Source organism: Salpingoeca rosetta (assembly GCF_000188695.1).
Source record: "Salpingoeca rosetta unplaced genomic scaffold supercont1.1, whole genome shotgun sequence".
In the NCBI taxonomy this organism is placed as follows: domain Eukaryota; class Choanoflagellata; order Craspedida; family Salpingoecidae; genus Salpingoeca; species Salpingoeca rosetta.
The window spans coordinates 2,405,949-2,430,528 of NW_004457740.1; the positions used below are offsets into that span (position 1 = coordinate 2,405,949).

A 24,580-nucleotide genomic window follows, 5' to 3' on the forward strand; every position below is an offset into this window, starting at 1 on the left:
CCAACGGAAAAACCACAAAGCAGGTGTTGTTGGCAAACAAGACAAAACCACACGAGAAGGCAAATTAGGAAGGACTCAACACAAAACAGAAACTCACTGACTCTCAACACACACAACTCACGTGTGCAGGGGAAGGAGGAGAGGAGAGGCAGTTGGCACGCATGCCAGCAGAGAGGAAGGAATGTTTGCCAACGGAAAACCCACAAAGCAGGTGTTGTTGGCAAACAAGACAAAACCACACGAGAAGGCAAATTAGGAAGGACTCAACACAAAACAGAAACTCACTCACTCTCAACACTCCCCCTCAACTGCCTTCCTCTGCTCCGTCTCAGACGTCGAGGTTCCCACCAGTCGTGGCAGGTGCTGCTCGAAGGTCTGCTTGTCTAGTGCCTTGGTCAGCGCGTCGGCAACCATCTGCGTGCCGGGACAGTGCTGCAGCACAATGGTTCCGTCGGCGATGAGCTCCCGCACGAAGTGGTGGCGTATCCGGATGTGTTTCGTGCGCGGCTTGGTGACGTGGTCGTTACCGATGGCGATGGCCGCCTGGTTATCTGTCAGCATCTTGGTGGCTCCAGCCTCGGGCTCGCCGAGGTCCATGAGCAGCTGCCGCAGGAAGACGACGTCCTGCGCTGCTGCGGAGATGGCCATGTACTCGGCCTCAGCGGTGCTCAGCGCAACCGTGGGTTGCAGCCGGCTGCTCCAAGACACAAGACAGCCGTTGATGTAGCAGGTGAAGCCCGTCGTGGAGCGGCCCGTCAGCTGGTCTGTGCCGAAGCTGGCATCGCTGTAGCACACAAGGTCCAGCGGCTGGTCCTTGCGCGTGCCGCTGCGTCGCTTGAAGAGGAGGCCGTGCTCGCTCGTCGCCTTCAGGTACCGCACGACGTGCTTGGCTGCCTGCCAGTGGACCGTCGTGTAACGGTCCATGTAACGGCAGAGCAGTCCGCACGCGAAGCTGACGTCTGGTCTCGTGCGGTTGGCCAGGTACAGGAGCGAGCCCACGAGGTTGCGGAAAGGCAAGCGTCGGTCGGGCTGCTCGCTGATGCTGGAGGCGTCGATGCCAACACGCATGGGCGTGGACACGCTGGCTGCCGCTGCCAGGTTGTAGTCGTTGACGATGTCGTTGATGGCCTGTGTCTGCGCAATGTGCAACACGCCGTCAGCTGGTGACGTCAGGTGAAGGCCCAGGTACCAGGTGAGCGGGCCCAGGTCCTCTGCCTCGAAGCTCTCCTTGATCTGCTGCTTGCAGGCACGGATGTGGCGCTCGCTGCTGCCGCTGATGATGAGGTCGTCGACGTACGTGATGATCCATGTGCGCTGTCCGTCGTCGTGGAGCTTGGTGAAGAGGCAAGCGTCGACGTTGCTCTGCGCCCATCCGTTGGTCTTGAGGAAGGTGTGCAGCTTCTTGGCCCATGCACGGCCAGCTTGCTTGAGGCCGTAGAGCGGCTTGAGCAGCCGGCACACCTTGCCCGCGTAGCGTTGAGCGCCGTCGTCGATGTCGGTGAAGTGCGGCGGCAGCTCCATGTACAGCTCCTCCTTGAGATCAGCCTGCAGGTAAGCCGACTTGAAGTCGAGCTGGTGCAGCTGGTGCTGTCGTTGCAGGGAGACGGCGAGCACAGTGAGGATGGTCTTGGCTGCTGGTGTTGGGGCGTAGGTCTGGTCGAAGTCGATGCCCGGTCGCTGGCTGAAGCCCTTGGCGACCCAGCGTGCCTTGAAGCGCGTCAGCGTGCCTTCCGCATCACGCTTCACCTTGAAGACGAAGCGTGACTTGAGGGGCGTGTGTTGCCGTGGCACGGCGCTGCGTGGGATGAGCTTGATGACGCCGTTTGCGCTCCATCGCCCCGATCTCCTCCAAGCATGCCTGAGTCCACTGCTTGCGTTGCTGGCTCTTGAAGTGCTTGCTTGATTGCTTGCAGGCTCCGTGAAGGCTGGATGTCGCCACTGCTGCTTGCTGTGAACGCGCCTGCCTCCGGTGTCGCTTGCATCTGTGTGTCTGGATCGTAGTGGCGTCGTTGGTGTCGCTGCTGCTGTCGTCGTCAAAGTCCGTGAGCAGGAAGTCTGTCTCGACATCCTCGTCCTGCTCCTCGTCGATGTGAACCGTTGGTGGCTCACCGTCAGTAGTGTTGTTGCTGCTGTCACGTGCACTGGGAAGCTGGAGCATGGACGATGTCGTGGATGTCTGCACTTGCTCCTCCCCCTCATCCATGACATCGGCCTTGGAGAAGGGAAGGAAGCGGACGTGGATGGAGGACACAACGGTGTTTGTGTCTGCGAAGTAGACGAGGTGGCTGTTGCTGCTGCTGTTGTGGCCGACGTAGATGCCTCGACGACCCTTGGGCTGCAGGCGTCCGCGCTGTGTGCTGATGTGGACGACGGCCGGCTGCCCGAAGATGTGCAGCTGCGGCACGTGCTTGGGCAGCGAGCCCGTGACAATCTGCAGCGGTGTCTTGCCGTGGAGGGAAGGGCGAGGCATGTTGTTGAGGATGTGGAGGGCGTGGTTGCAGGCAAGGCTCCAGTACGATGCGTCGAGGCCTGCACCCGTGATCATGGCTCGCACCATGTCGGAGAGGGTGCGCACCTGTCGCTCGACGATGCCGTTCTGCGCCTGGGTGTACGGCGGGGACTGCTGGTGCTGCTTCAGGTGCTTCTTGACGATGGCCTGGAAGTCAGCTCCGAGGAAGATGGCATCGGAATCCGTCTGGAGTGCTGTTGTTGTGGGCGAGATGGGGAGCTTGGTCTCGCGCAGGAAAGACTGGAACGCGGCAACTGCGTCCTTCTTGGCATTGAGATGGACTGCATGCAGGAGCTTGCTTTGTTGAGAGTCAGTGCGTTTCTGTTTTGTGTTGAGTCCTTCCTAATTTGCCTTCTCATGTGGTTTTGTCTTGTTTGCCAACAACACCTGCTTTGTGGTTTTTCCGTTTGCAAACATTCCTTCCTCTCTGCTGGCATGCATGTGTACCAACTGCCTCTCCTCTCCTCCTTCCCCTACACACGTGAGTTGTGTGCCATGTGTTTGTGTGTATGTGCATGCCCGTCATGCTTGGCAAATGCTATGTGTGCGTGCCATGCAGCGTTGTGAAGTGTTGTCTGTTGTGTATGCTTGCCTGCAAGCATTCATGCCATGCCTAGCATTGCTCTGCGCGCATGTATGCATGCTGCTCATTGTTTAGATTGTTTGTGTTCGTGCACACTCTGCCCATGTCGCCTTGGCAGCGTCATTGACTGTGTGTGCACTTGTCTAGTGTTTGTTTGAGCGTGCTGCCCGAGTTGATTAGGCAGCAGCTTGTTGTGCTTGTTCATTCTCCTTGTGTTCTTGTTTGTTGCGTTTGCCTACAGTAAACACACACACACACACCTGTCGTGTTTCTACAGATTATGAGACCCAGCCACTCCTGATCATCATCGCCACTTGTCTCACACTCGCTTGTGCTTCTTCTCTCCCTTCTGCTTGTCCCCTCTCTGTTTCTCCATCACCTTCTTGAGCGTGCAGCATGTCTGACCCGTCGGACCACGTCGTTTCCACGCCAGGATTCAAGATGGACCTGCCCAAGTTCACTGGCTCGCCCGGCACCTTTCATGCGTGGAGCATTCGCATGAAGATGGCGCTCAAGCTCCGCGGCGACGACGTCTGGGCAGCTGTGGAGGCAGGAGCATCGTCATCAGGAGGTCCAAGCTCAGCGACACGCTCAAGTGCAAGGAGACCGACAGCAGGAGATCACGCCAACATCACCGCTGCAAACCTCATCGCGTCCACTGTTGACAGGCAAGTCCTATCTGCTGAGTCATCATTGACCTCCCGTCTTCACGACACCACAAATTTGCATTCACCTCTCTTGTGTTCTGGAATGTTCACGTGATTTCCCTCCAACCTGTTGCACGTGCAGTGTTTACCTTGTGTGGTTGCTCGATGTTACATGCTCTTGCATAACACACCACATAACCACACAACTCTCAACAAACACTGCCACGTCACCACTTTGCGTTGTCGACAATTCTTGTCTTGTGTTCTGTTTCTTTCTGTTGGAGTGTTCATTCATCCTACATCCTTGTTTGCTTCACAACTCAAGTAAACACACACAACTCTCTCTTGCCAAGACAATCTCCCACACAACACACAGCACACTCTGCACACACACACACAAGTCTCCAACAACAGCACCACCACCATGAGCTTGCAACAGTGCTCGCCGGGCACCTGTGTGCGTTCCGCGTGCTTGCTGACGCTGTGACGAGTGCTCTTGGTCACTGCGCACGTTGTACACTGCTTGCTGCTGATGGCGTTGCGATCATCGATGCCCATCAGCTTGCAGTACTGCTGCACATCGTTGTCGTTGCGGTGGCCAAGCACCTCATGCATCGATGGTGTCTGTGCCTTGCTCTGGGCTGCAGGAGCTGCTGCGTGTTGCTGTGGTTGCTTGCAGGCATCAGCGGTGAGTCCGTGTGCCGTGGGTGGACCAACAGCAACAATGGGCCAGCATCGGAGGCTGTTGCGCTCCTTCAGCTTGACCTCGGCTCCGTGGCTGAAGCGCACGTAGTGCCCATCAGCGCCATCACGCTGCGAGTGGCCCGTTGGCCTGCCGCTGCTGTCCCTGGTCAGACGACCGAGGGCGATGAGGTTGGCCTGGCCCTCGGGCACGTAGAGGCACTCCTGTAGCACAATCTGCATCCTGGCTCCGCTCGTCGTGCGTGCATGCAACAGCACAGAGCCAACACCGCGCACGGGCACACGTGTGCCGCCAAACGCAGTGATGTGGCGTGGATGGTGCTGTTGCAGGTGCGGTGTCAACTCCACGAAGGCGTCCTTGACGAAGGTGAGGTGGTGTGAAGCACCCGTGTCTGCAAGCCACGTGAGTGGGTCATGCAGCTGCGTGGGTGTAGTAGCTGTGGCAGCGACGAAGGTTGCTGCGTCTTGACCATGTTGATGCTGTGCCTGTGCAGTGAAGCCTGTTGCTCCGTTGTCGCGTTGCTTCTTGCGACACTCTGCTGCACGGTGTCCATACTTGCCACAGTAGTGACAGTTGCCACGGAAGCGGCGCCCTTTGCCGTTGCTGTTGCCGTTGCTGTTGCCATTGTTGCGTCCCTGGCGTCCGTGGTTGTTGCTGTTGTTGGAGAAGCCGCGTCTTCTACCTCTGCGTGGCGGTGCGCTTGCCATGAAGCCGCCTGCCTGCGGCTGTGTGCGTGAACCACGCATCTGCTGCTCCAACTGCTGCAGCCTGATGCTGAGCTCGAGGAGGGAGGGAAAGCGGCCACTGGCAAAGTAGGGAAGCGTGAGCGGGGCTGTCCAGCGTGGCAGCTGCTTCCAGACGATGGTGAAGAGGTCCTCGTTGTCCTGGCGCACGCCCGCGTCCTGCAACTGCTGCTGCAGCTCCATGTGTCGCTCGAAGAAGCGGGCGAGGTTGCCGCAGGGGACGTGAAGCTGCGCCTCCTTGAGCTCTGCGATGCGGAGGCGGTCCTGCGAAGCGTAGTGGTCCTTGAGCCGGGCCCATCCTTGGCCGGCGTTGACGTCTGCTTCTCCGTTGGTGAAGAGGAGAAGGGGGTAGCCTGAGAGCAGAGGCCTGCACGATGTGTTTGGGGTTGGTTGATTTGGTTTCAATGTGTATCCTCCTTGAATGCTTCCTGTTTTGGCTAATTCAACAACAACATTTCCTTGAACAATTTCAACAATCATACCTCATGATCTTCATTGTGCCAGCAGCGTGTAAATGGAGAACAACTGGTTCAACTCAACAATGCACATACCCGTAACACAAAAGGCTGTTTCCCCAACAATGAACACGTCCCTTTTCGGCAGCACCAAACCAACAGAACGCACACCTTTCTCGAACAGTAGGGCTCATTGCTGAGGGCTTCTTGTTCTATCCCCTCACACACGCAGTCCCACGCTGGGTTCGATGTATTCTGCTGCCACGAAGGTCATGTTTATGTCGAACACATGTCTTGTACTTCCACTCAACTCAAATTTCAAGTGGGAAAAGCCAGTAACAACCGGAGAAAACAAGTGAGGCGTCGATTCAACGACTCGTTTGGTCAACAGCTTGCATCATCATTATCCATTGCCATCGTGTATGCCGTCGTTGACACGATTGCCTCCGCGCCTTCGGACCACAGCTCAATGTTGTCTGGCAAGGAGTTCTGTTTGCGAGAGAATTGGTGTGGCGCAGTTGTAGCGTTAGGTACAGACTAGTTGACCGAAGAATACCAAGAAAAGACCCGGAATCCAGTGTTATTTACGCGCCTAATAAACACACACACACCTGGGGATGAACCGCTGCGGTGAGTGCTGCGACCCCGCCATTGGCGAAGACCTCCACCACCGATTGATCGACGAAGATATTGAGAGAAACGTGTGCTTGTCGCCTGTTAAGTGTTACGCGGTTGATAGCAGCATCCAGGGGTTACGCATGAGAGCATGCACGGTGGTGAAACAGTCAAAGCCTGACTTGGAGTTACAAGGACAGGTGTGCTCCAACACTCAAGACACACTTACGATTGCTGGGTGACATTGACAGACGTGAAGCTGTGGTCTCCACTGGCTTCTTGACAAGCTGTCTTGAGCCAGCAACAAGGGAGTCCAAGCTGCAAACGTGTGGGTTGTGGTGGGGTTCAAACAGTCAGGCTGACAGACACGACGATCGAGGAAGACTGCAGGCAAAATCAGGTACCATTCCGTCGTTCGATCACATACAGCAGCTCATGGACAGACAACACGACATACCAAACAATCGCCATCTGAGACAGTGCTGCTCGGAACGAAGGTGAAGCCAGCGCACTTGCTGTCACCACAGCAGGCCTCATAGCACTCGTTGGTTGAGTTGAGCACGCCCCTGAAATGGCGGTAGTCATTGCCTGGCCACGATCAAGGCAAGGCAATGCAATGCAGGCACGAAGGTAAGGTACCTGTAAAAGGAAGGCCACAAAAGAAGAAGAAGAAGAACAAGAAGAACAAGAAGAAGAAGAAGAAGAAGAAGAAGAACAAGAACAAGAACAAGAACAAGAAGAACAAGAACAACAAGAACAAGAAGAAGAAGAAGAAGAAGAAGAAGAAGAAGAAGAAGAAGAATAGAAGAAGAAGAAGAAGAAGAAGAAGAAGAACAACAACAACACACCTGGCATGTCGCCAGCAGCCGAAGTGCTCATGCAATCACCAGAACTACTGGAGTGCGCTTCGACGTTAGGCAGCGACTGGACATTGCATGTGTACACTGGCGTTGCGGCGCCCGGCAACGTGCTGGACCTTGAATTGGACGTGAAACACACGCACCCATGCACACACACACATGAGCAAGGAGCAAACAGATGTGAATGTGAGACAAGGCTTGAAACAGGCCGGGACAGGGGTGTCCTTGAATGCCATACCTTGTTGCGTTGAGAACGATGGAGGTGTTTGCAGCCGAGAGGATGCCAGAGGTGACGCCTTTCAGCGGCACCGGCGGCATAATCTGCGCCTTGAGCCAGCAAAATGAATCTCCTGAGGCGGTGTGCAACAGAGCGCGAACAAACCACAACATCACTGCTGCTCAGTGGCAAGCCAGGCAGATTGAAGCGTGCCTGTTGATATGTTGCACACACCCACCAACACAGACATCCACACAGACATAGGCATAGACATACATACAGATGCAGACATACACGCACCCACATACACCCACACACACACACCCACGCACACACAGACACACACAGACACACACAGACACACACAGACACACACACAGACACATACACGCACACACGCACAATCCCGCACGCTCTCCAACACCCAAATCCACGAGTGAACTTTTCCAGCAAAATCAAGGAGAGTCAATCGCACGTGTATCAAAGACGAAGCCGACGCAGTCTGTGTTCTGACAGCAGAGTTGACGGCAGTGACCTGCTGTTGCTTCTTGGCCAGACAGCGGGATGTGGGTGATATCACCACCTGGACGATCCGTATCTGTCAATGCGTTGAGCATGTCCACGGCACAATGTCACATGGTCTCATTGTAAGCCAGCAGACCATGGTTGCACCACAATCAGCCCGAAGTCACACCACAAGCGTTCCCCCGCACCTGCACTCACCAGGCACCAGGGGCGTATCCATACAGGACACAACTTGCGATGCTTGAGTCACTTGAATCTTGGCGTTGAATGAAATGCAAGAAGGAAAACCAAGGAGAAGCCACCGACAACGACGGCGACGACGACGATGACCACCGGGGTGGCGGGTGAGAAGCCAACACGAGCAAGATGCTGTGGGAGGAGGGGTTCCATGCAGAGATTCAACCATAGACGCGGAGTTACAGCACCAGCACATGTGCACACACACACGCAGGCACATGCTCCCGTACGCACCGTGGTTAGTTCCGTACGGTTCTGGGAGGTCAGCACCCGAATGCCAATGGAACTCTTGTTCGATGAGAGGGCCGTGAAGCGAAGGTCAACCACCAAATTGAATTGTCCTGAGCACATGAAGGCCATGATCAAGAGAGATGAAACGAACCAAAATCATCAAACGAACCAGCCATCTGATGAACGAACATTGTCGAGCGCACAACCAACCAACCAATCAACCACACACACACACACACACACACACACACACACACACACACACACACACACACACACACACACACACACACACACACGCGCGCGCGCGCACGCACGCACACACATACACACACACGCAAGCACGCACGCACAGAGGCGAGAACAACTTGACCGCATTCATACCGCCATCGGATGTGGGAAGCGTAAAATCGTATGTGGAGTCTCTGAGATGAATGTTGGGCAGAGAGAGTGCATGGTGTCGCAACGTCGCCATTTCTGGTACAGGTTTTGCCAACAGCGTCAAGGGAGATGTAATGATATGGAGCTCGCGGGGAAGACTCTGGTATCCTGCAAAACCCGCCTCCTTTTCCAGAGCCACAGAGAGCCCATCACGCACCCAGTGCAATGCTACGCGGCGGCCCGTGTCATCGACGAGTGTTTTAGCAGCATATGCACCGCCGCTATCAAGGACACCATGGGTGCTTGCCACGAAACGGCCGGATGCGTCCTCGTGGCCAATTGCCCAGTGCGTACGCCCCGTTGAAGGGATCGAGGACAGCAACACCTGTCATGCCGTGATGCGTGGCGCACGTATTTCCATGCCGGGTAGCTTATGAGGGCGATGCTCGTGCACAAGTACTGCCACTGCACCACGGGTGTTCGGGGGAGAGGGTGGTTAGTGCAAGTGCCACTGCATACATACATACCTTGTAGCCATCAAGCGAAAAGTAGTCCACGCACTCTGCGCGGGGCGTGAGCGAGCGCGGCCAGGTAAACAGCGTGCTGGTAAAATTCCAATGCAACCAGTCGGTTGATTCAAAGGCAACAACAGCGGCTGTGCCATTCTCAAATCCGTCGCCCGTGCTGCTTCCTGCCAAGAGCTGCTTGCACAGGTGTGGGTGCAAAACATGGATTGATAATCGAGTCACACATGACACTCACCGAAATGACCCCGACACACACAGTTGTGAAATGAACCACACATCCATACACAGACAGAATGACACACACACACACACACACACACACACACACACAGCCACAGACACAGACACACACCCATAGGCAGACACACACACACACACACACAGACACACCACACCCATACACAGACACACATCTGTGCACATCGCATCATCAGCAGCAGTCGCAGGGACAAGAGTGCCAAGAAGCAGGGTTTCGCAGGCGCCCACAGGTACAACGCACCCGGACACATGAGGATGAACGCTGGCCGGGACATGCAGTCAAGGCGACGTCACCAATCAGTGTCACATTTGGTGGGTGGGAGAACACTGGTTTTTGAGAGGCCGCCGACCAATGCAGGAGGTCTGAGTTGTTCGTGAAGGCCAGTGATCCACCGCTTTGCACTGCAACTGCGCGTGCATCTGCGAGCAGTTGTCACAGCATGCACAAAAGATTCAGCGGCGAACAAGCGTGTCATGTAACCAAGAAGCAGTGAGGGAGGGTGTGAGCTCATGCTTTGAGGCTCGAGCGCGAGGAGGAATACAAAACGAGGGTGATAAGCCCTGTGCAGGCATGTGGGAACGCTTGTGTGGGCTGTTGCTCACCGAATGGCAGGCGATCGTGGACGATGGCCGTACTGGATGTGAAGTTGAGTGCACGCGGGTTCACTATTTGGCCTGTGCCTGCGGAATTGTTGATTGCCAGTGGCTGATGGCGCCAGGTGACGAGATTGGTGCTTGTTGCGTGGCAGTATCCTTGGTGTCCTCCCGGCGCCCACGGGGCAATGGTGCTGTTTGTCGGATTGCACAAGAAGAACAAGTGGTACGTGCCTGTACTCTCCTCAAAGTAAGGCACAGGGTCGTTCATCCACCTGAGTGAGTGAGTGAGTGAGTGAGTGAGTGAGTGAGTGAGTGAGTGAGTGAGTGAGTGAGTGAGTGAGTGAGTGAGTGAGTGAGTGAGTGAGTGAGTGAGTGAGTGAGTGAGTGAGTGAGTGTATGCGCGTATGTGTAAGTGAGTGAGTGTATGCACGTACGTGTAAGTGAGTGAGTGAGTGAGTGAGTGAGTGAGCCTGGAAGTGCATAAATGTATTGCAGTTCCACTGCAACAACGCACCCGCACCCCTGCCAACAAAGCAGCATCCTATCGCAAGGTGGTGTCCAATACACACACACACACACACACACACACACACACACACACACACACACACACACACACACACACACACACACACACACACACACACACACACACACACACACACGCATAAACATACAACTACAGGTGCACACACACAAATATACCCTGCACGTCGAGAGAAGTGGTAGCCTGGGCGAGTGAGGACGGGCGTCGCACTGGTCTCACCACACTCAGCTGCCACCACCACCACCACAACAACAACCACAACCACAACCCAAACAAGCGCTGCCTTCATCCTCGTTCATCCAGTCATCCGAGTGAGTCAAATCATGGAAATGTTTCGCTACTTATCTACAAGCACACCAACAAGGATGACGTTGAACAACAGCTGTGACGGTGGTGCTGCCCACCACCATCACCGCCAGCATCATCAAGACGAGCGGGCGCCGTTGCTTGGTCGCCATGGTGTGCAGGCAACAGAAGAAGCAGGTGCCACAGCGCACGCGGAACTCGAAGAAAGTGATTCCATGGTGACACCTGATGATGGTGGTGCTGTCTCAAGCGTGGAAACTCTGCCACCACGGCAGAGGTGTTGTTCACGACGAAAGTGGCTCGTCCGCTCGCTGGCTACTCTCGTGGTAAGTGTCGCGTGCAAGCATCGCCATCGATTAACGCGAGGAGAAGGAAGGGCAAGCAAGCGAGTTCGAAACGGTTGGAAACTAACGCCACGTGCTTATGGCGTCAGCTTCCGTTCCTTGACACCACGGTCGTGTTTATGCTTGCTTGGCTTGGGCAGGTGCTCGTGGTGCTGGCTTGCATCGGATACTTTGTCATTCTGCCCCGCATCAACATTTATCATCCATCGCACAAGCCTGCACAAAGGTGTGGTGATGATTTTAGTATCAATGGTGTGCGCTTCGTGAATCCTGCCGGTTTGTTTCACGTTTGTTTCTTCAAGTTTGTCCTGCTTCCCATGCAAGCACATAGGGCCGCCAGCCGCGCGCCCACCCGCTGTGGTGCTTCTCCTCCGCTTGGGGGTTTCACACAATGTGGTGCATTGCTTCTCATCCTCGCTGTTGCTGCGCACGGCAGGATACCACCGGGTCCGCCCCACGTAGTGCTCACCACCACCACAAGCACCGCTGCAAGCATCACCTGGACAGCACCCAACAACACCGGTGGGCCCACGGATGCATGTGTGTGTGTGTGTGTGTGCGAGATACAGAGAGGGGTCAAACATGCTTGTTCGTGACCAGCAGTGCTCAGGATTGTTGTTTGTGACCGTGAGCAGCATGTGCTGATGCTGGCTGTGATTGAATTCAGCACACTGACACCGCACCACACAACAACATCCTGCACCAACTGCTGCAGGAACCGGGGTGATTCTCCACTATCGCATCCAGCAGCGCAAAGAGCACAGCAACTTTACTACCGTGTCCCAGACGTATTCTTTCAATTTTACTTTCAGTGGCCTCCGCGCCGACACCTGGTGAGAGTCATGAATGCCTTCACATACGACGAAAAGAACGTCACACACACACACAACGCATGCACACCGAGAAAGAACCATACCCCACACGCACACACGCACGCACACGCACGCACACATGCACGCACACATGCACGCGCACACGCACATTCACGTGCCTTGTGTGCAATCACGATTTCCTGTTTGTTCGTTGTTCGGCTCACACCTCTGCTGTGTTGTTTGGGTGCAAGGTACTGCTTTCGTGTGTGCGCAGTGAGCTCCGTTGGGCCCGGCAATTACTCGACCGTCTGTAACGTCACAGCACCACCACACCGCCCAGCCTCAGTGGTTGGTGTGGTGCCCCTGAACAGCAGCGAATCGACCATTACCATCGGTGCGGTATGCTTGCCTCGTCTGCGCTTGCCACCCACACGCCACCACGTTCAAACGGGCATTCAACTGCCAGCACACCACTGGGAGGTGGTGGCCGGCCCTGGCGGCCACTGGACCATTCCTTGGCGTGCTCACCATCGCTCATATCATCATCTGTTTCATGCCCCGGCTCTCTCGCCTACTCCTTGCACAACTCCTTGCATGTGATGTAGGATGGGGGCCGCTGCACTGCGGAGGAAGCGCGTGTGATCTTGTGGAAGTGCAAGGCCGCAAACTAGCAACACCACTCGGCTCACCAGCAGCAGCAGCATTATCATCGTCATCACCTTGTCAGCGGTCGTGCGATTACCACTCGCTTGGAAATGCCACAAACAACGCAACAGCGCTGACTGTACACGAACTACCATCAAACACGCTGTTCATGATCCGGCTGCGCGCACACAACCACGTAGGGTTTGGTGCTTTCTCCAAGCCGCTTGCACTGCAGACGAATGCAGTGCACGCCGGTTTGCCAGGTGCTTGCCCAGGACCCCGTGTTGGAAACATCACCGCTGGTGCTATGGCTGTCCGCTGGAGCCGCAACTGCACAACAAACGGCGCCCAGCTGCTGACCGTGGAGGTTCAAGTCTCAAGTACGAACCGCACCACGGGGTTTCACACCCTCTCAAACTCGTTTCTTTCCACATCATACTCGCTAACGGGGCTGCGTGCGTTGCACACGTACTGCTTTCGACTCCGCGCCATCACAGCGATTGGAAGCGGGCCATGGTCAAATGCAACATGCGCATCAACCACCAAAGGCGGCACTCCGCTTCCCCCAGCGATCCTCCCAGCCCCGCTCAGCGCCAACGGTACAAGGTGCGCAAGTTGGCCTTGTCTTGCACATGTGAAACAGCCTTCCTCTTGTCATGTGGTTGAACACCCTTTGACTATGTTGTTGTTGTGCATGTGTTGCGTTCGAGAGGCGTGCGCAAGGAGTGAAGGGGCAAAGCCAACGCTCTGATTGTGCTATTGCTTCAAGCAAGCCATGCAGACTCGGTTCTCTTGGTTTTCATTCAGAAGTTGCGTTGCTTCATGTGATGTGACATGTCCATTTCGACGGGTTGTTGCTGCTGCTTGTTATGTTGTGGTTGGCAGTTTAACCATTGGCTGGCGAAAACCCGGTGATGGAGGGCACCCCATTCTCCGTTACGATGTAACCTGTGCTGTGCTGTGTGTGCGTATGTGTGTGCGTATGTGTGTGTGTGTGTGCGTGGGTGTTGCGTGGGTGTTGCGTGGGTGTTGCGTGGGTGTGTGCTGTGTGCGTATGTGTGTGTGTGCCTGCGTGCGTGCGTGCGTGCGTGGGTGTGCGTGTGTCTGTGCCTGGAAGGAAGTGCGCGTGAATTGTCTTCTTGGTAGTTTGGTCTCGCCGCCGGTGGGCGGTGTTCACATTTGGCTGACGCCTGATTCTGTAGGTGGAGCAGGACAACTGGTGGATTGACGAGCCACTGCGTCTTGCGGGAAACACAACGCGGCTCCAATTTACCACAACCTTTCCTTTGTTTCCATCAGCCACGTACACTTTCCGTGTGCGCGCCTGCAACGCCATCGGGTGTGGGGTACGTTGCTGTGCAAGGGGTTTGCCCTGCGACGTGCGCGAGTTATCCTGTCCCTGTGTGCCTCACATTTCAGAATCGAATGCGTGACCATGTGTGTGTGTGTGCGCGCGCGCGTGTGTGTGCGGATTCTTAGGCGTTCAGTAACAACCGTCACTTTACAACTGCGCGCACAGGCCATTGCGCTAACAGCAAGTGAGTCAACCCCCTTTCTTTTGTGCATGCACGCGTGTCTTGAGGCGGTACTATTGCTTATCTGTTTGTCTCTGCAAATCCCATCTGATCGTCGTTGTCATCTCCTATGCACTTCACACACATATATACATGCACACGCGCGCACGCATGCGTGCCCACGTTTTCACCTCATCCTAGGGACGCGCATGCTTACAAAGCGACCAAGTCTACCATGAAACCGTCCATTCAAGGGTGCCTCATCAGCTGTGTTGCCTCTGGCACATCATGCGTCATCACCTGCATCGAAAAGAAGGTACACGCCTGCTGCACTGATCCATTCGCGGTCTCTCCGCCCTTACCTCATTGTTCATCGTGGTGGTTGGCTGCCAATGCTCACATTTGAAGCTTTCTCCCCCCCCCACCCACGTGCTTAGGTTGGCCTGAGCAAGGGCTGCGCCAACTGCTGGGCACAAGAAGGACTTTGCACCCTCAAGAATTGCATTCTTCCCTGTACAAACCCAAAGAGCAAGAAATGCGCCGAATGCTCCGAAAAGAAGGTGCGTACCGTTTCCGGGTGGAGGGGGTGAGCGAGGGAGTACATGCAGGTGCTTGAGCGTGAGTGAGTGAGTGAGTGGGTGAGTGAGTGAGTGAGTGAGTGAGTGAGTGAGTGAGTGAGTGAGTGAGTGAGTGAGCGAGTGAGTGAGTGAGTGAGTGAGTGAGTGAGTGAGTGAGTGAGTGAGTGAATGAGTGAGTGAATGAGTGAATGAGTGAGTGAGTGAGTGAGTGAGTGAGTGAATGAGTGAGTGAATGAGTGAGTAAGTGAGTGAGAGAGTGTATGCTTGCAATGACATATCTCTGTGAGTGTATGCTTGCAGTGGCGTGTCTCTGCAAGCATTTCTTTTTTTTTCTGCGTGTGTGCATGTGCACGTTTTGCGTGTTTGTACTGCACGTGTGAGCTATCATTGCTGTCCCGCGTTTATTGCTGTCGCGTATGAACTCCGGCTGCATGTACTCACTCACTGTGCTTTATTCTCCCCCTTTTTTGTTTTTTGATTTTGTTTCAGTGCTTCCCCGCGTGTGTCGCGTGTAGTGGCGTTCCTCGCCAGTACTTCCCTCCCTAACCACCTTTGACACCACCTATTATGCTGCCACAGACACAGCTGCCGCTGGTTTTTTTTTTGTTTGCTGTTATAATCGAAGAAGCAACTGTCCTAACAAATACAGAATCAAGTGAAAGTTATCAATCACATCACATCATCGGCCAAGCCCATCTGCGCACGCTCCACCCATATCCACAAAGAAGCAGCACCCAAAGCTCCACATACATGTGTTTCAGAAAGTTCACACACACACACACACACACACACACACACGATTCCGAGCAGTCGATGTTACTGCGCCCTCGCAGCACGAGAAATGACAGCACCCGCGCTACTCTTCCGCTGCCTCAAGCTCTCCCTGCTCTTCGTCATCATCATCATCACCATCGTCATTGTCATCACTCTCGTCGCTGTGTGTCAGAAAGTCCTCCACGTTTGAGAGCTCAAGGCCTTCCGAGTTGAGCAACACCGCGCGTCGTAGGTGCTTTGCAGCAATCGCCGTCGCCTCCTGCATCGCAATCGTGACAAGATCATGTGCGCGGGCAGGCACAAATTATATGTGTGAGCGCAGAAGGGGACAACTGCGAGTGGAACAAGTGTGCCACAAGCAAGAGTAAGCAGGTGTCCACACACTCCTTTGGATGCAGCGGCATGCTAACAAGGGCACAATCCAGCAGGTGGACATGCAGTAGCAACACCACACATACCCTCTTGCGTGTGTAGTAGATGGACAGCGAAAGCAACACAGTGAAGGCCAGGTAAAGGATGATTGCTACCGCAGCAAGGGCACTGTCATTTGTGGCCGGGCAAGCGACCTCGAAACCTGCACTACCGCTCGCGCTGCTACCGGCTGCCGCCGCCGGCGTTGTAGGCCGCGTGCTGTTTGTCAGCGCCGCCTGAATCGCAGCACTCACATCTGCACACGCAGGCGGGGATGCACGTGGTGGAGCGGAGATGTGGCTTTGAATGCAAAGCTTCAAGTCATCAGCGGCAGCAGCCTCCGCCAAGTCAGCAACTGAGGCGGCCCTCACTTGAGCATGCACCAGCACTTGAGTTTCTGCACGAAGAACGAATATATAAAACCACATGTGAGTGTCGAAGCAAGGCCGTTGAGGAGGAGGAGGAGGAGGAGGAGAGCACAAACCAAGGTAATGTCGACACACACACACACACACACACACACACACACACACACACACACACACACACACACACACACACACACACGCACGACACGACACACACGCACGCACGCACACACACACACACACACACACACACACACACACGCACGCACGCACCACAAGCGATTGAAAATGCGGTGGCCTCGCGATTGTCTGGAAACCGCCATGGCTGTTGGATGGCCGCAACGGATGCAGCATCGTCTGCGCTGCGCAGCAAGACAGAGGACCGTGGTGCGGACCGCCCATCTTGCAAAGCGCGCGCGTTTGCACTGTGCACCAGCACCCATCCTGTTGTGTCAAAGTAGAGCAGGCGGCTGGAGGAGCGAGAGAACGCATACACCGCACGGCCATTCACATGCGGGCAGTCCGTCGCGTTCGCCCCAAAGCACACACGCTCAAATCGGCCCAAGAAGGAGAGCATGTTCGGTGGCCCAAAGGTAACCAGCGACGTACACGCGTCAATGCCCTCGCTGCCGGCTGCAGCTGCAGTCGTGCACGTGAAAACACGAGTCACTGACTCTGCAGTGCAGGTCAGTGAGGACGCGGCAGCGGCTATCGCATGCACCACAAACGACGCTGTCACAACGTTGTCTTCGCTGTCATGTGCAGCATCATTCTCCAGCAGCGAAGCCGGTGACTGCACGCGAACGATGGCCACAGATGTGGTGATGTTCATCCACACGGTCGACTGCTGCTCGTAGCCCAGCGGCAGCGTGCCGTCCCTCGTGCCGGCAGCAACAGCTGCATCATAGGCCGCAGCAGCAGACCCATCACCATCGTTGGCAGTGGCTCCAGCGACCACCACCTTTTCAGGCAGGTCGTACGAGATGGTGAACAGCCCAAACCGCTGGGTGCGGCCGCGTTCAGCCGCCGTCACGTTCCACACAGCAGTTGCGGCAGGGCCCCGGCCTTCAGCGCCGTCCTCGTACCACGCAGCAAACACGGCAGCGGCCGAGTCATCCAGCAGACGCGTGCTGGTGGCCCGGAGGCCCGGCCAGCACGACTCCACGTCAGCGGCGAGTTCACAGTCGCACGACTGGCTGTGTACGAGCTGCGGGCTCGCTGCTGCGCCTGCCGCGAACGCACCGCAGTCGTACGCACACACGCCCCCACCACATGCTGTGCAGGTCGAAGCGGAGCAAGCGCCGCCCACACAGCAGCGCAGCCCGAGCGAATGGGTGACATCCGAGCTCGCACCTGAGATGCGAAACAGGCGCACGCGTTCAAAGTCAAGGGGAGAAGCAGCAAGCACAGTTGGACCGGCGTCCACGCCGTCATCACCGCGGAAGCGGAGCACGGCGCGGCATTGGCCACGAAGAAGAAGCCGCCGCGCCTCTGCACTCACCAGTGCACCACCTGCACCCCACACGGCATGCTGTTCTTGCTGCTGCTGTTGACGTTGATTGGATGGTAGCGGCAAGCGTGCGTCAACTAGCACTTGGTCGTGCTCCGTGGGCTTGAGCACACTGCACACAACACGCACGCTGTGGTTGGTACACGCAGCGCTGGACAAAAACCTGGTCCTGTCAAACCGAAGCGTTTCCGGGTCGTGCGAGAGCACAACGCTCAGTCGCAGCGCACAGGACTTAGGGCCAACGGCGCTGGTGGCCTCATCACTCTGCTCGAGCGAAACGTCAGCGGAGTACTGCCCAAGCTGTGTATCAAATCCAGCAGCAGCAGCAGCAGCAGCGGCAGCTATGTCGCCTGCATCCTCAGCTGTGAGCACATCCACATGCGGCCTGGTCAGGGCGACACCTAGCCACGCAACAACACTCTCGGCCGTCCGCACTTCTTCCGCACGGCGGTACACCGCACGCACAGCGAATACATGCAGGCCACGGGCGCGCGTGTCGACGTTGATCGGGGAGGTGCACCTGAACCACGGTGCCGCTGCCACCAGGGCTTCCGCTTTGGCCTTTGCCTGACCAGACACAAAATGCCTCATGTGCAGCGCCTCTGCGCGCGTGTGCACGCGGAAAGGTGCAGCAACGCCCTGCGCCTTGAGCAGAGATGCCGGCAGCGTCACCACCTGGCACTCGTACGCGGTAACAGGGAGTGGAACGCCGTGCTGGCGGGCTCCAAACACGATCCACTGTTCAGCAGCCACGCTCGGAGTGTTCAGCGGTGGCAGAGACGTGGCAGCAAACGAAACAACGGGCGCATCCGGGGCAATCACGGCGTAGTAGGAGACGGGGGCTGCGCCCGTCGCGTCGGTGCCAGCGTCGTCAGCCAGGGAGACGTTGAGGGCAATCCAAACCGGAAATAGGCCAGAGGGCAAGCCTGAGCTTGAAAGCGGTGGGTTTGCAGCAGTTAGGAGGGTGGCAATTGAGATGGGTGATGTGCACGGTGCATCCAGCGCAGGCGCCAAGTGCTGGGTCACCCGCATTGCAGCATCAGCGCCGTGAGGCGCCTGAACGCACGTTTCTACGCAGTCACACGGGCGCCACCACAGCACACATCTCAGCGACAGGCCGTCGGCGGGGCTGCTACCGGTCTGGGCGGCAGTCTCGACCTCTGCCGCCACATTCACAGTTAGGTGTGGAATGTCCTGTGGGTACTGGTAGACGGCTGCAGGCAAAGGCGCGGCCGAGAGTGCGGGTGGGGCGGTGCTCACGGTGAACGTGTAGACGGAAGTTTGGCCGACGTTGCCAAGCTCATCCGTTGGAACAACGGCAAATGCGTACGCGCCATCCACCACGCGATAACTCATTGGAGGTGTGCATGCCTGCAAGAGCTCTCGCGGGACCGCGGGCGCGGAGGCCGACGAGGCCTGAGCGGCGGCTACCTCGGTTAGGGCACAAGAAAAGGTGGCTGTGATACCGGTTGCTGCAACCCGCTGCTGTACCGTGCGGGGCAACGGGTCAAGGAGCGCAAAGTCAAATGTGACGGTCGTTGGCTGGGAGGCATCGCCAGTGGTCACAGCACGCAGCGGGCGTGCATTCCACACCAGTGATGGTGGTGTTGTGTCCCAGTAGAGCTGCAACTGGGCAGCATCGCCGCGTTGGCCGGCAGCATCCACCGCTCGGACCAGCAGCTCCTGCTGAACCCCGCCGTCTTCCTTGGGAACGCACAGTGGCGGGTTGCCTGCGTGTGCAGCCTGAGGATTGGTCGCTGGGCACGCGTTACGATGGTACACGCGCACGGGGATAGGCGCAGCCGCGACCCCTGCCCAGCCCAGTGCGGCCAACACGGACGATGCACCATCGGCATCTGCCCGCACCGCTGAGGACACGTCAATGTCTTCGGCGCCAGTCGTGTGCAGCGCCAGTGGCACCTGGGCTACTGTACCGTCTGTGGTGGATAGGTGCATCAGGAGGGTCGTGTTTGCCGTGCGCTGCGCTGCCTCCCGTGCGTGCTGGGAGCATGACGCCACATCACTCGATGTCAGCAACAGAACCAGTGCATCGGGCCAGTGCGAGGGCGCGGTGCCGACGAGATTGCAGTGGGGCACCAGCTTGGCGACCACAGCGTCGGACAGCAGCGTGGCGTTCTGCACCAGCCACTCCACCGCTGCGGTGGGACGGATGGAGGCCGTGTCCATTGGCGGGAGTAGCGATGCTTGCACATGCATGGCCACCAGAGTGTGTGCCGCAGCTGCTGTTTCCTGCGCGTGTTGGTCGGCGCCATCGCCATCGACGATGCCTTCTTCAATGGCCACGCGCAAACCCTCGCTGTTGAGTGCACGGGAGACAGCGGCCAGGCGCGCCAGGTGTTGCGGATAGGACTGGGTCTGGTTCAGCGTCAGCGTGACCGGCAAGAGGAGCGTTGGATTGACGCCCGCGAGCCAGGGAGGGTATCCTTCGCCAGCGGCTGCGGTGCTGAGAGAGTACAGCGTGGCTGTGGTGGCGTTTGTGGGTAGGGCGGCGCCGCCAGTCGATCCACACTGCACCGCCGCTGCGCCAGGCGTGAGTGGCAGCGACATGGTACAGTTGGCATGCGTGCTATTCCAACCGCCATTGCTGCCTGCATGATCCCTCAACTGTCCAGCACAAGACCACAAGCAGTTGGTTGGCGTGGCGGCACACGCCAGCAAATCCAAGGACGTGATTGAGGACCCCACACCTTCGGCGTTTCCGTTCTGGGCAGCAGCGACACCGCTGACTTTGCACCGGCGCTGCTGCGTCTGCGTCCCACCTTCCTGTGCCGCAGCAGCAGCAGCAGACACGGCTTCGACGAAAGCCGCTTCCGCAGCGCCAAACTGGCGGCCACCGTCCTGGGAAAACGCAGCAGCAGTTTGGTGCGCGCGAATCTCCGGCAGGAGCAGCAGGGATGGCGGCGCATCGCCGCCAATGCGGACCCCGAGCAGTGCACCCGCCCCACTACTGGCCAGCTCACTGCGAACGTGGATTGCAAGCGCAGCTTGGATGGCAGCGTCCGTGCTGATCGGGAGTGGTGCCGCCGCTGACGGTGTTGCTGTTATTGATGAGGATTGTGACGATTTGGCGTGTCCGAGAAAGGCACAGTCGTCATTGGTTGTGCAATTGTGCAGCAGCCGCAGCAGCAGTGATCGAACAGCTGGGCCTTGGACAGCAATGGTTGCCGCAACGTCGATTGTGCATGCTGGCGGTACCGGTGGTCCACACGCCTCAAACCCTGTGGTTGTTGCTGTGGTGGTGGTGGTGGTGGTGGTGCCGGTGCCGGGTGTGCGCAGCAGACACTCGTACGACTGCACACACTCGAAGAAGAGCGCATCGCTCATGGGCGTACGCACGTCCAGCAACAGCGTGCTGGGTTCTCGGGTCAGCACCTGTACACCATCGTCGGTGGAGACGGCGAGCGCGAGTGGGGCGGACGATGTGTTGTTGTCCATTGCTTCTTTTGGGGTTGCGGGGACGATGACAGCTGGTGCAGGCGCAGCGGCGTCCACGGAGTACGTGAGACGCATCCACGCGCCAAGGTTGTCGGCGGGGTCGCGGGCGCGCATGGCGAGGGCGTGCGGGCCGTGTGTGGTGGCAAAGGCCAGCGGCAGGGTGCGCGTGGTGGCGCAGCCCAGGGCCTGGCGTTGGGCATGGCAGGCAGCGCTGGTGGCGTTGGTGGTGCAAGCGGAGAGGATGCGGCATGTTGCGCCGGCGCAAGAGAGCGAGGGCTCAATGCAGTACACGTCAGGCAGCAGTTGGCCATCAACTTCAACCTCCAACGCAGGCACAAAGGCAAACCCCTGGCCGGTATCGAAGGGTATCTCGTCCGCACCAAACGCGGCATGCACCGCGTATCCGTTGCCGGGCGACGGGCCCATGGTGACCTTAACTGTTGGGCGGTCAGTGTCCACGCGCCACAGGAACCGCGTCGGTGGCTGCTGAAGGTTACCCACGCGATCAACAGCATATACCAGCAGCTCATGCGTCCCGCCAGACAGCGGAAGAGGCTTCATCGATGACGAGCCATCACCATCGTCACCTTGAGATGCGGTGTTGCTGCTGTCGCCACCAGTGTTGGCGCTGGATGCATCGTCTGAGAGCACGCGGCGGCAAAACGCGTGCAACTGGAGGTCGGAAGGGGCGACTGACGGTGGTGCGGTTGTCCATATCCACTGAGCGCCATCGGAATGGCCCTGCGAGAGCCACGCATCGACATCTGCCCGCAAGGGCTGTGTCACCACGCGCGCAGGGGAGAACGAGGCGTCGGTGGTTGCGCTTGGATCAAACTCCGGCGCGGTCCACGACAGGTCTGTCAGCCAGCGCGTGTCGTGGCTACACATCCACGAGGCATCAGAGAACACGTCCATGAATGGCAGGGAGATGCGGATGCGGCCGGAGAGGGCGTCGCCGCCGGTGCGGGCGGCAATGGCGAGCACGCGCGTCGCGGCTGGGATGTCGACAATGCGCGGGCCATCTACAGCCCGCACGCCCACGTACTCTTGCCCGTCCACATAAAGGGTGGCTGTGTCCCGGGCACTGGCGACAACGCGCGTTGCGTTGGTGGGGGCACCGCACCATGCACGCATCTCGTAGTCGAGGCAGGGCCGGCCGTCCGACTGGTCGGCGTGGCGGCACCGCAGCTGCACCCGCGCCTGCTCGCCAACACGCGCCTCGCCAGCTGCAGCCACCACCGTCGCACACGGTGACTCGAACGTCTGCAGCGTGTCCTGCGCAGGGAGCTGTTCGCAGCCGGGCATGGCGGCGGGGCACACGGCGCGACACTCCACGGCCCACAACGCCTGTCCCAGTGCGCACGCCACCGTCTCCGTATCCCCACCACCGTCGACGGCAGGGTCATCGGGGCTGTGGTTGTTTGTCCATGCGGTCCATCCGCGCACAGGGGCCATCGCTTGCGGCGGTGCGGCGGTGCTGGTACCTCCGTCATCGGGTGGTGCGGTGGTCGTGGCGTTGGTCATGGGCGACGCGTCTGCACCAAGATACAGCGTGCCGTTCGTGCAGGGAACATGCTGGCCATCCACGGAGCAGACGAAGGACTCTGTGTCGGCGCTGGACGTGTCAAAGGCAAACGCTGCCCAGGTGCGTGTGGTGACGGGTGGTGGTGCGTTGGTGATGCTTGCAGGCAGCACGGTGGTATCCGTCGTCCAGCGGAACGTGGTAACGTCGCTGCTAAGGCCATGCACGGAGTGGGCCCGCACGCGAAAGACGTGACCGGCATCTGGCAGCCCAGCAAAGGACTCCTGCTGCGCGCTCGTGGCGATACGGAAGCGGGCGCCGGTGTTGGCGAACACGGGGTCCACAACAACAGCAGTTGCGTCTGTGCTGGACGTGTTTGTGTTTGTGTTTGTGATGGTGCTGGGCTGTGGGAAGCAAGGAAACCATGTCTGGTCATCAAGCTGGCACTCGAAGCTCACGAGGCCGTCGAGGGCGGTGGATGTGAGGTGAACGCGGGCGTCAAAGCTGCTGGAGGCAAACACGCACGTGTCTGTGGCAACGAGCACGCCGCGACACGCGTAGCTGAAGTGCTCAAGCGAGTGGAAGGCTGCAGTGACGTTGGGGATGTGAATGGAGACAGACAGCTGTGGTGGGCGTGTTGCGATGTGAAACGCGTGCTGCACACACGCGGCACTGGCGCCGTCGGTTGCTGGCACAGCGCTGGAATCACAGAAGGCGGTCGTTGCTGTGTTGCCCGCAGCGTCGACGGCGCGTACCTGAAACACAAACGCGCCCGAGGCGTTTGTGAGGAGCGGGGACACGTCAAAGGACCACGGGGAGGCGCAGGGCTGGAATGGCGGCTGGAGGCGCTGCGGGGAAGCCTGTGGTGGCGCTGCTGCTGTCGCGTCGTAGGCGATGCGGCAGTACGGCTGCGCAGCGGCTGGATGGGCAGGAACAGGGGCCGGGTCTTGCGCAGAAAAGTGGAACTGGCCGGCAGGAATGGAGGAGTAGCCCGTGCCGCTGTCGAAGAGGCGGTCACTGGCGACAGTGACAATGGGCGGCTGCGTGTCAACCGACCACACGGCGCTGACAACGGGGCCCTTATTACCGGCAGCGTCGATGCCGCGAACGTGGAGCGTGTGGCTGTTGACGGTGTTTGGTGCTGGGATGGGGGTGCTGACCATGACTGCGAGACTGCTGTTGGTCACGTAGCTGGTGAGCCACGCACCACCAACGCCACCAGCAGCGCCACCATCACCAGCATTCGCAGCGCCGGTGCATGGCTGGAACGGACCGTCGTCAGTGGCTGCGGTTGAACCACTGGCTGGCGTGTTGGTGAGGCGGCATTCGATCCGCCACAGGTCTGCGCTGAGAGCGGACGGAGAGGCGCTCGCGTCCTGCTGGACAAGCGTTGCTTGGATGAGGGTTGTGTTTGTTTGCGTTGCAGGGAACCGGGAGGCGCGGAAAGGCGGGCCGTTGTTCTGCACGATGTAGTCGTTGAAGGCTGCCAGAAAGTCTTCGGAGGTCTGCCACGTCGTTGGAAACGGGGGACGGTCGCGCACACCAAACTGAATGCTGGGCGCTGTCAACTCAGGCGCTTGGGTGTCTTTGGGGGCGGGAGGGATGAGTGAGTGAGTGTGTGTGTGAGTGAGTGAGTGAGTGAGTGAGTGAGTGAGTGAGTGAGTGAGTGAGTGAGTGAGTGAGTGAGTGAATGAGTGAGTGAGTG

The 24,580-nt window shown here is 57.9% G+C and overlaps 6 protein-coding genes across 6 annotated transcripts in view; 2 read left to right on the forward strand and 4 right to left on the reverse strand.

Moving 5' to 3' along the window:
- Positions 1–291: 291 nt before the first annotated feature.
- On the reverse strand, positions 292–3,006 carry PTSG_11605 (uncharacterized protein; the record flags this gene model as incomplete). The annotated part of the gene is made up of 4 exons (XM_004999023.1): positions 292–1,867; positions 1,957–2,024; positions 2,066–2,790; positions 2,991–3,006. 4 exons carry the CDS (start codon positions 3,004–3,006, stop codon positions 292–294), a joined length of 2,385 nt encoding a protein of 794 aa, XP_004999080.1.
- A 482-nt stretch (positions 3,007–3,488) lies between these two features.
- On the forward strand, positions 3,489–3,854 carry PTSG_11606 (uncharacterized protein; the record flags this gene model as incomplete). The annotated part of the gene is made up of 1 exon (XM_004999024.1): positions 3,489–3,854. The coding sequence occupies one exon, from the start codon at positions 3,489–3,491 to the stop codon at positions 3,852–3,854; it is 366 nt and encodes a 121-aa protein (XP_004999081.1).
- Positions 3,855–3,966: 112 nt separating this feature from the next.
- On the reverse strand, positions 3,967–5,681 carry PTSG_11607 (uncharacterized protein; the record flags this gene model as incomplete). Its single annotated transcript, XM_004999025.1, has 3 exons — positions 3,967–4,014; positions 4,193–5,552; positions 5,668–5,681. The coding sequence occupies 3 exons, from the start codon at positions 5,679–5,681 to the stop codon at positions 3,967–3,969; spliced, it is 1,422 nt and encodes a 473-aa protein (XP_004999082.1).
- A 220-nt stretch (positions 5,682–5,901) lies between these two features.
- On the reverse strand, positions 5,902–10,954 carry PTSG_00535 (uncharacterized protein). The gene is made up of 14 exons (XM_004999026.1): positions 10,794–10,954; positions 10,095–10,360; positions 9,733–9,911; positions 9,234–9,407; positions 8,710–9,091; positions 8,329–8,435; positions 8,056–8,113; positions 7,808–7,930; positions 7,354–7,465; positions 7,104–7,231; positions 6,713–6,843; positions 6,485–6,573; positions 6,252–6,354; positions 5,902–6,129 (listed from the first exon to the last, which is right to left on the reverse strand). The coding sequence occupies exons 1-14, from the start codon at positions 10,922–10,924 to the stop codon at positions 6,025–6,027; spliced, it is 2,088 nt and encodes a 695-aa protein (XP_004999083.1). The 5' UTR covers positions 10,925–10,954; the 3' UTR covers positions 5,902–6,024.
- A 12-nt stretch (positions 10,955–10,966) lies between these two features.
- On the forward strand, positions 10,967–15,493 carry PTSG_00536 (uncharacterized protein). The gene is made up of 12 exons (XM_004999027.1): positions 10,967–11,267; positions 11,426–11,511; positions 11,722–11,807; positions 12,001–12,118; positions 12,349–12,491; positions 12,703–13,348; positions 13,628–13,685; positions 13,945–14,088; positions 14,222–14,280; positions 14,458–14,572; positions 14,694–14,816; positions 15,324–15,493. The coding sequence occupies exons 1-12, from the start codon at positions 11,001–11,003 to the stop codon at positions 15,378–15,380; spliced, it is 1,902 nt and encodes a 633-aa protein (XP_004999084.1). The 5' UTR covers positions 10,967–11,000; the 3' UTR covers positions 15,381–15,493.
- A 113-nt stretch (positions 15,494–15,606) lies between these two features.
- Positions 15,607–24,580, reverse strand: part of PTSG_00537 (uncharacterized protein) — a 10,213-nt gene continuing 1,239 nt past the window's right edge. The window contains exons 3-5 of the mRNA XM_004999028.1: positions 16,661–24,460; positions 16,067–16,416; positions 15,607–15,867 (exon numbers count right to left, since the gene is read on the reverse strand). Of these exons, the coding sequence (XP_004999085.1) occupies positions 15,691–15,867; positions 16,067–16,416; positions 16,661–24,460 (8,327 nt within the window). The 3' untranslated portion in view covers positions 15,607–15,690. The remainder of the gene's footprint in view (positions 15,868–16,066; positions 16,417–16,660; positions 24,461–24,580) is intronic.

Coding starts and splice junctions, on each gene's coding strand:
- PTSG_00536 (XM_004999027.1), top strand. CDS start 11,001: ATGACGTTGAACAACAGCTGTGACGGTGGTGCTGCCCACCACCATCAC. Junction 11,268..11,425: donor GCTCGCTGGCTACTCTCGTG/GTAAGTGTCGCG, acceptor TGGCTTGGGCAG/GTGCTCGTGGTGCTGGCTTG. Junction 12,119..12,348: donor GGCCTCCGCGCCGACACCTG/GTGAGAGTCATG, acceptor TTTGGGTGCAAG/GTACTGCTTTCGTGTGTGCG.
- PTSG_00535 (XM_004999026.1), bottom strand. CDS start 10,924: ATGAAGGCAGCGCTTGTTTGGGTTGTGGTTGTGGTTGTTGTTGTGGTG. Junction 8,114..8,328: donor ACCGTACGGAACTAACCACG/GTGCGTACGGGA, acceptor TTCAACGCCAAG/ATTCAAGTGACTCAAGCATC. Junction 6,844..7,103: donor GGCTGCTGGCGACATGCCAG/GTGTGTTGTTGT, acceptor GATCGTGGCCAG/GCAATGACTACCGCCATTTC.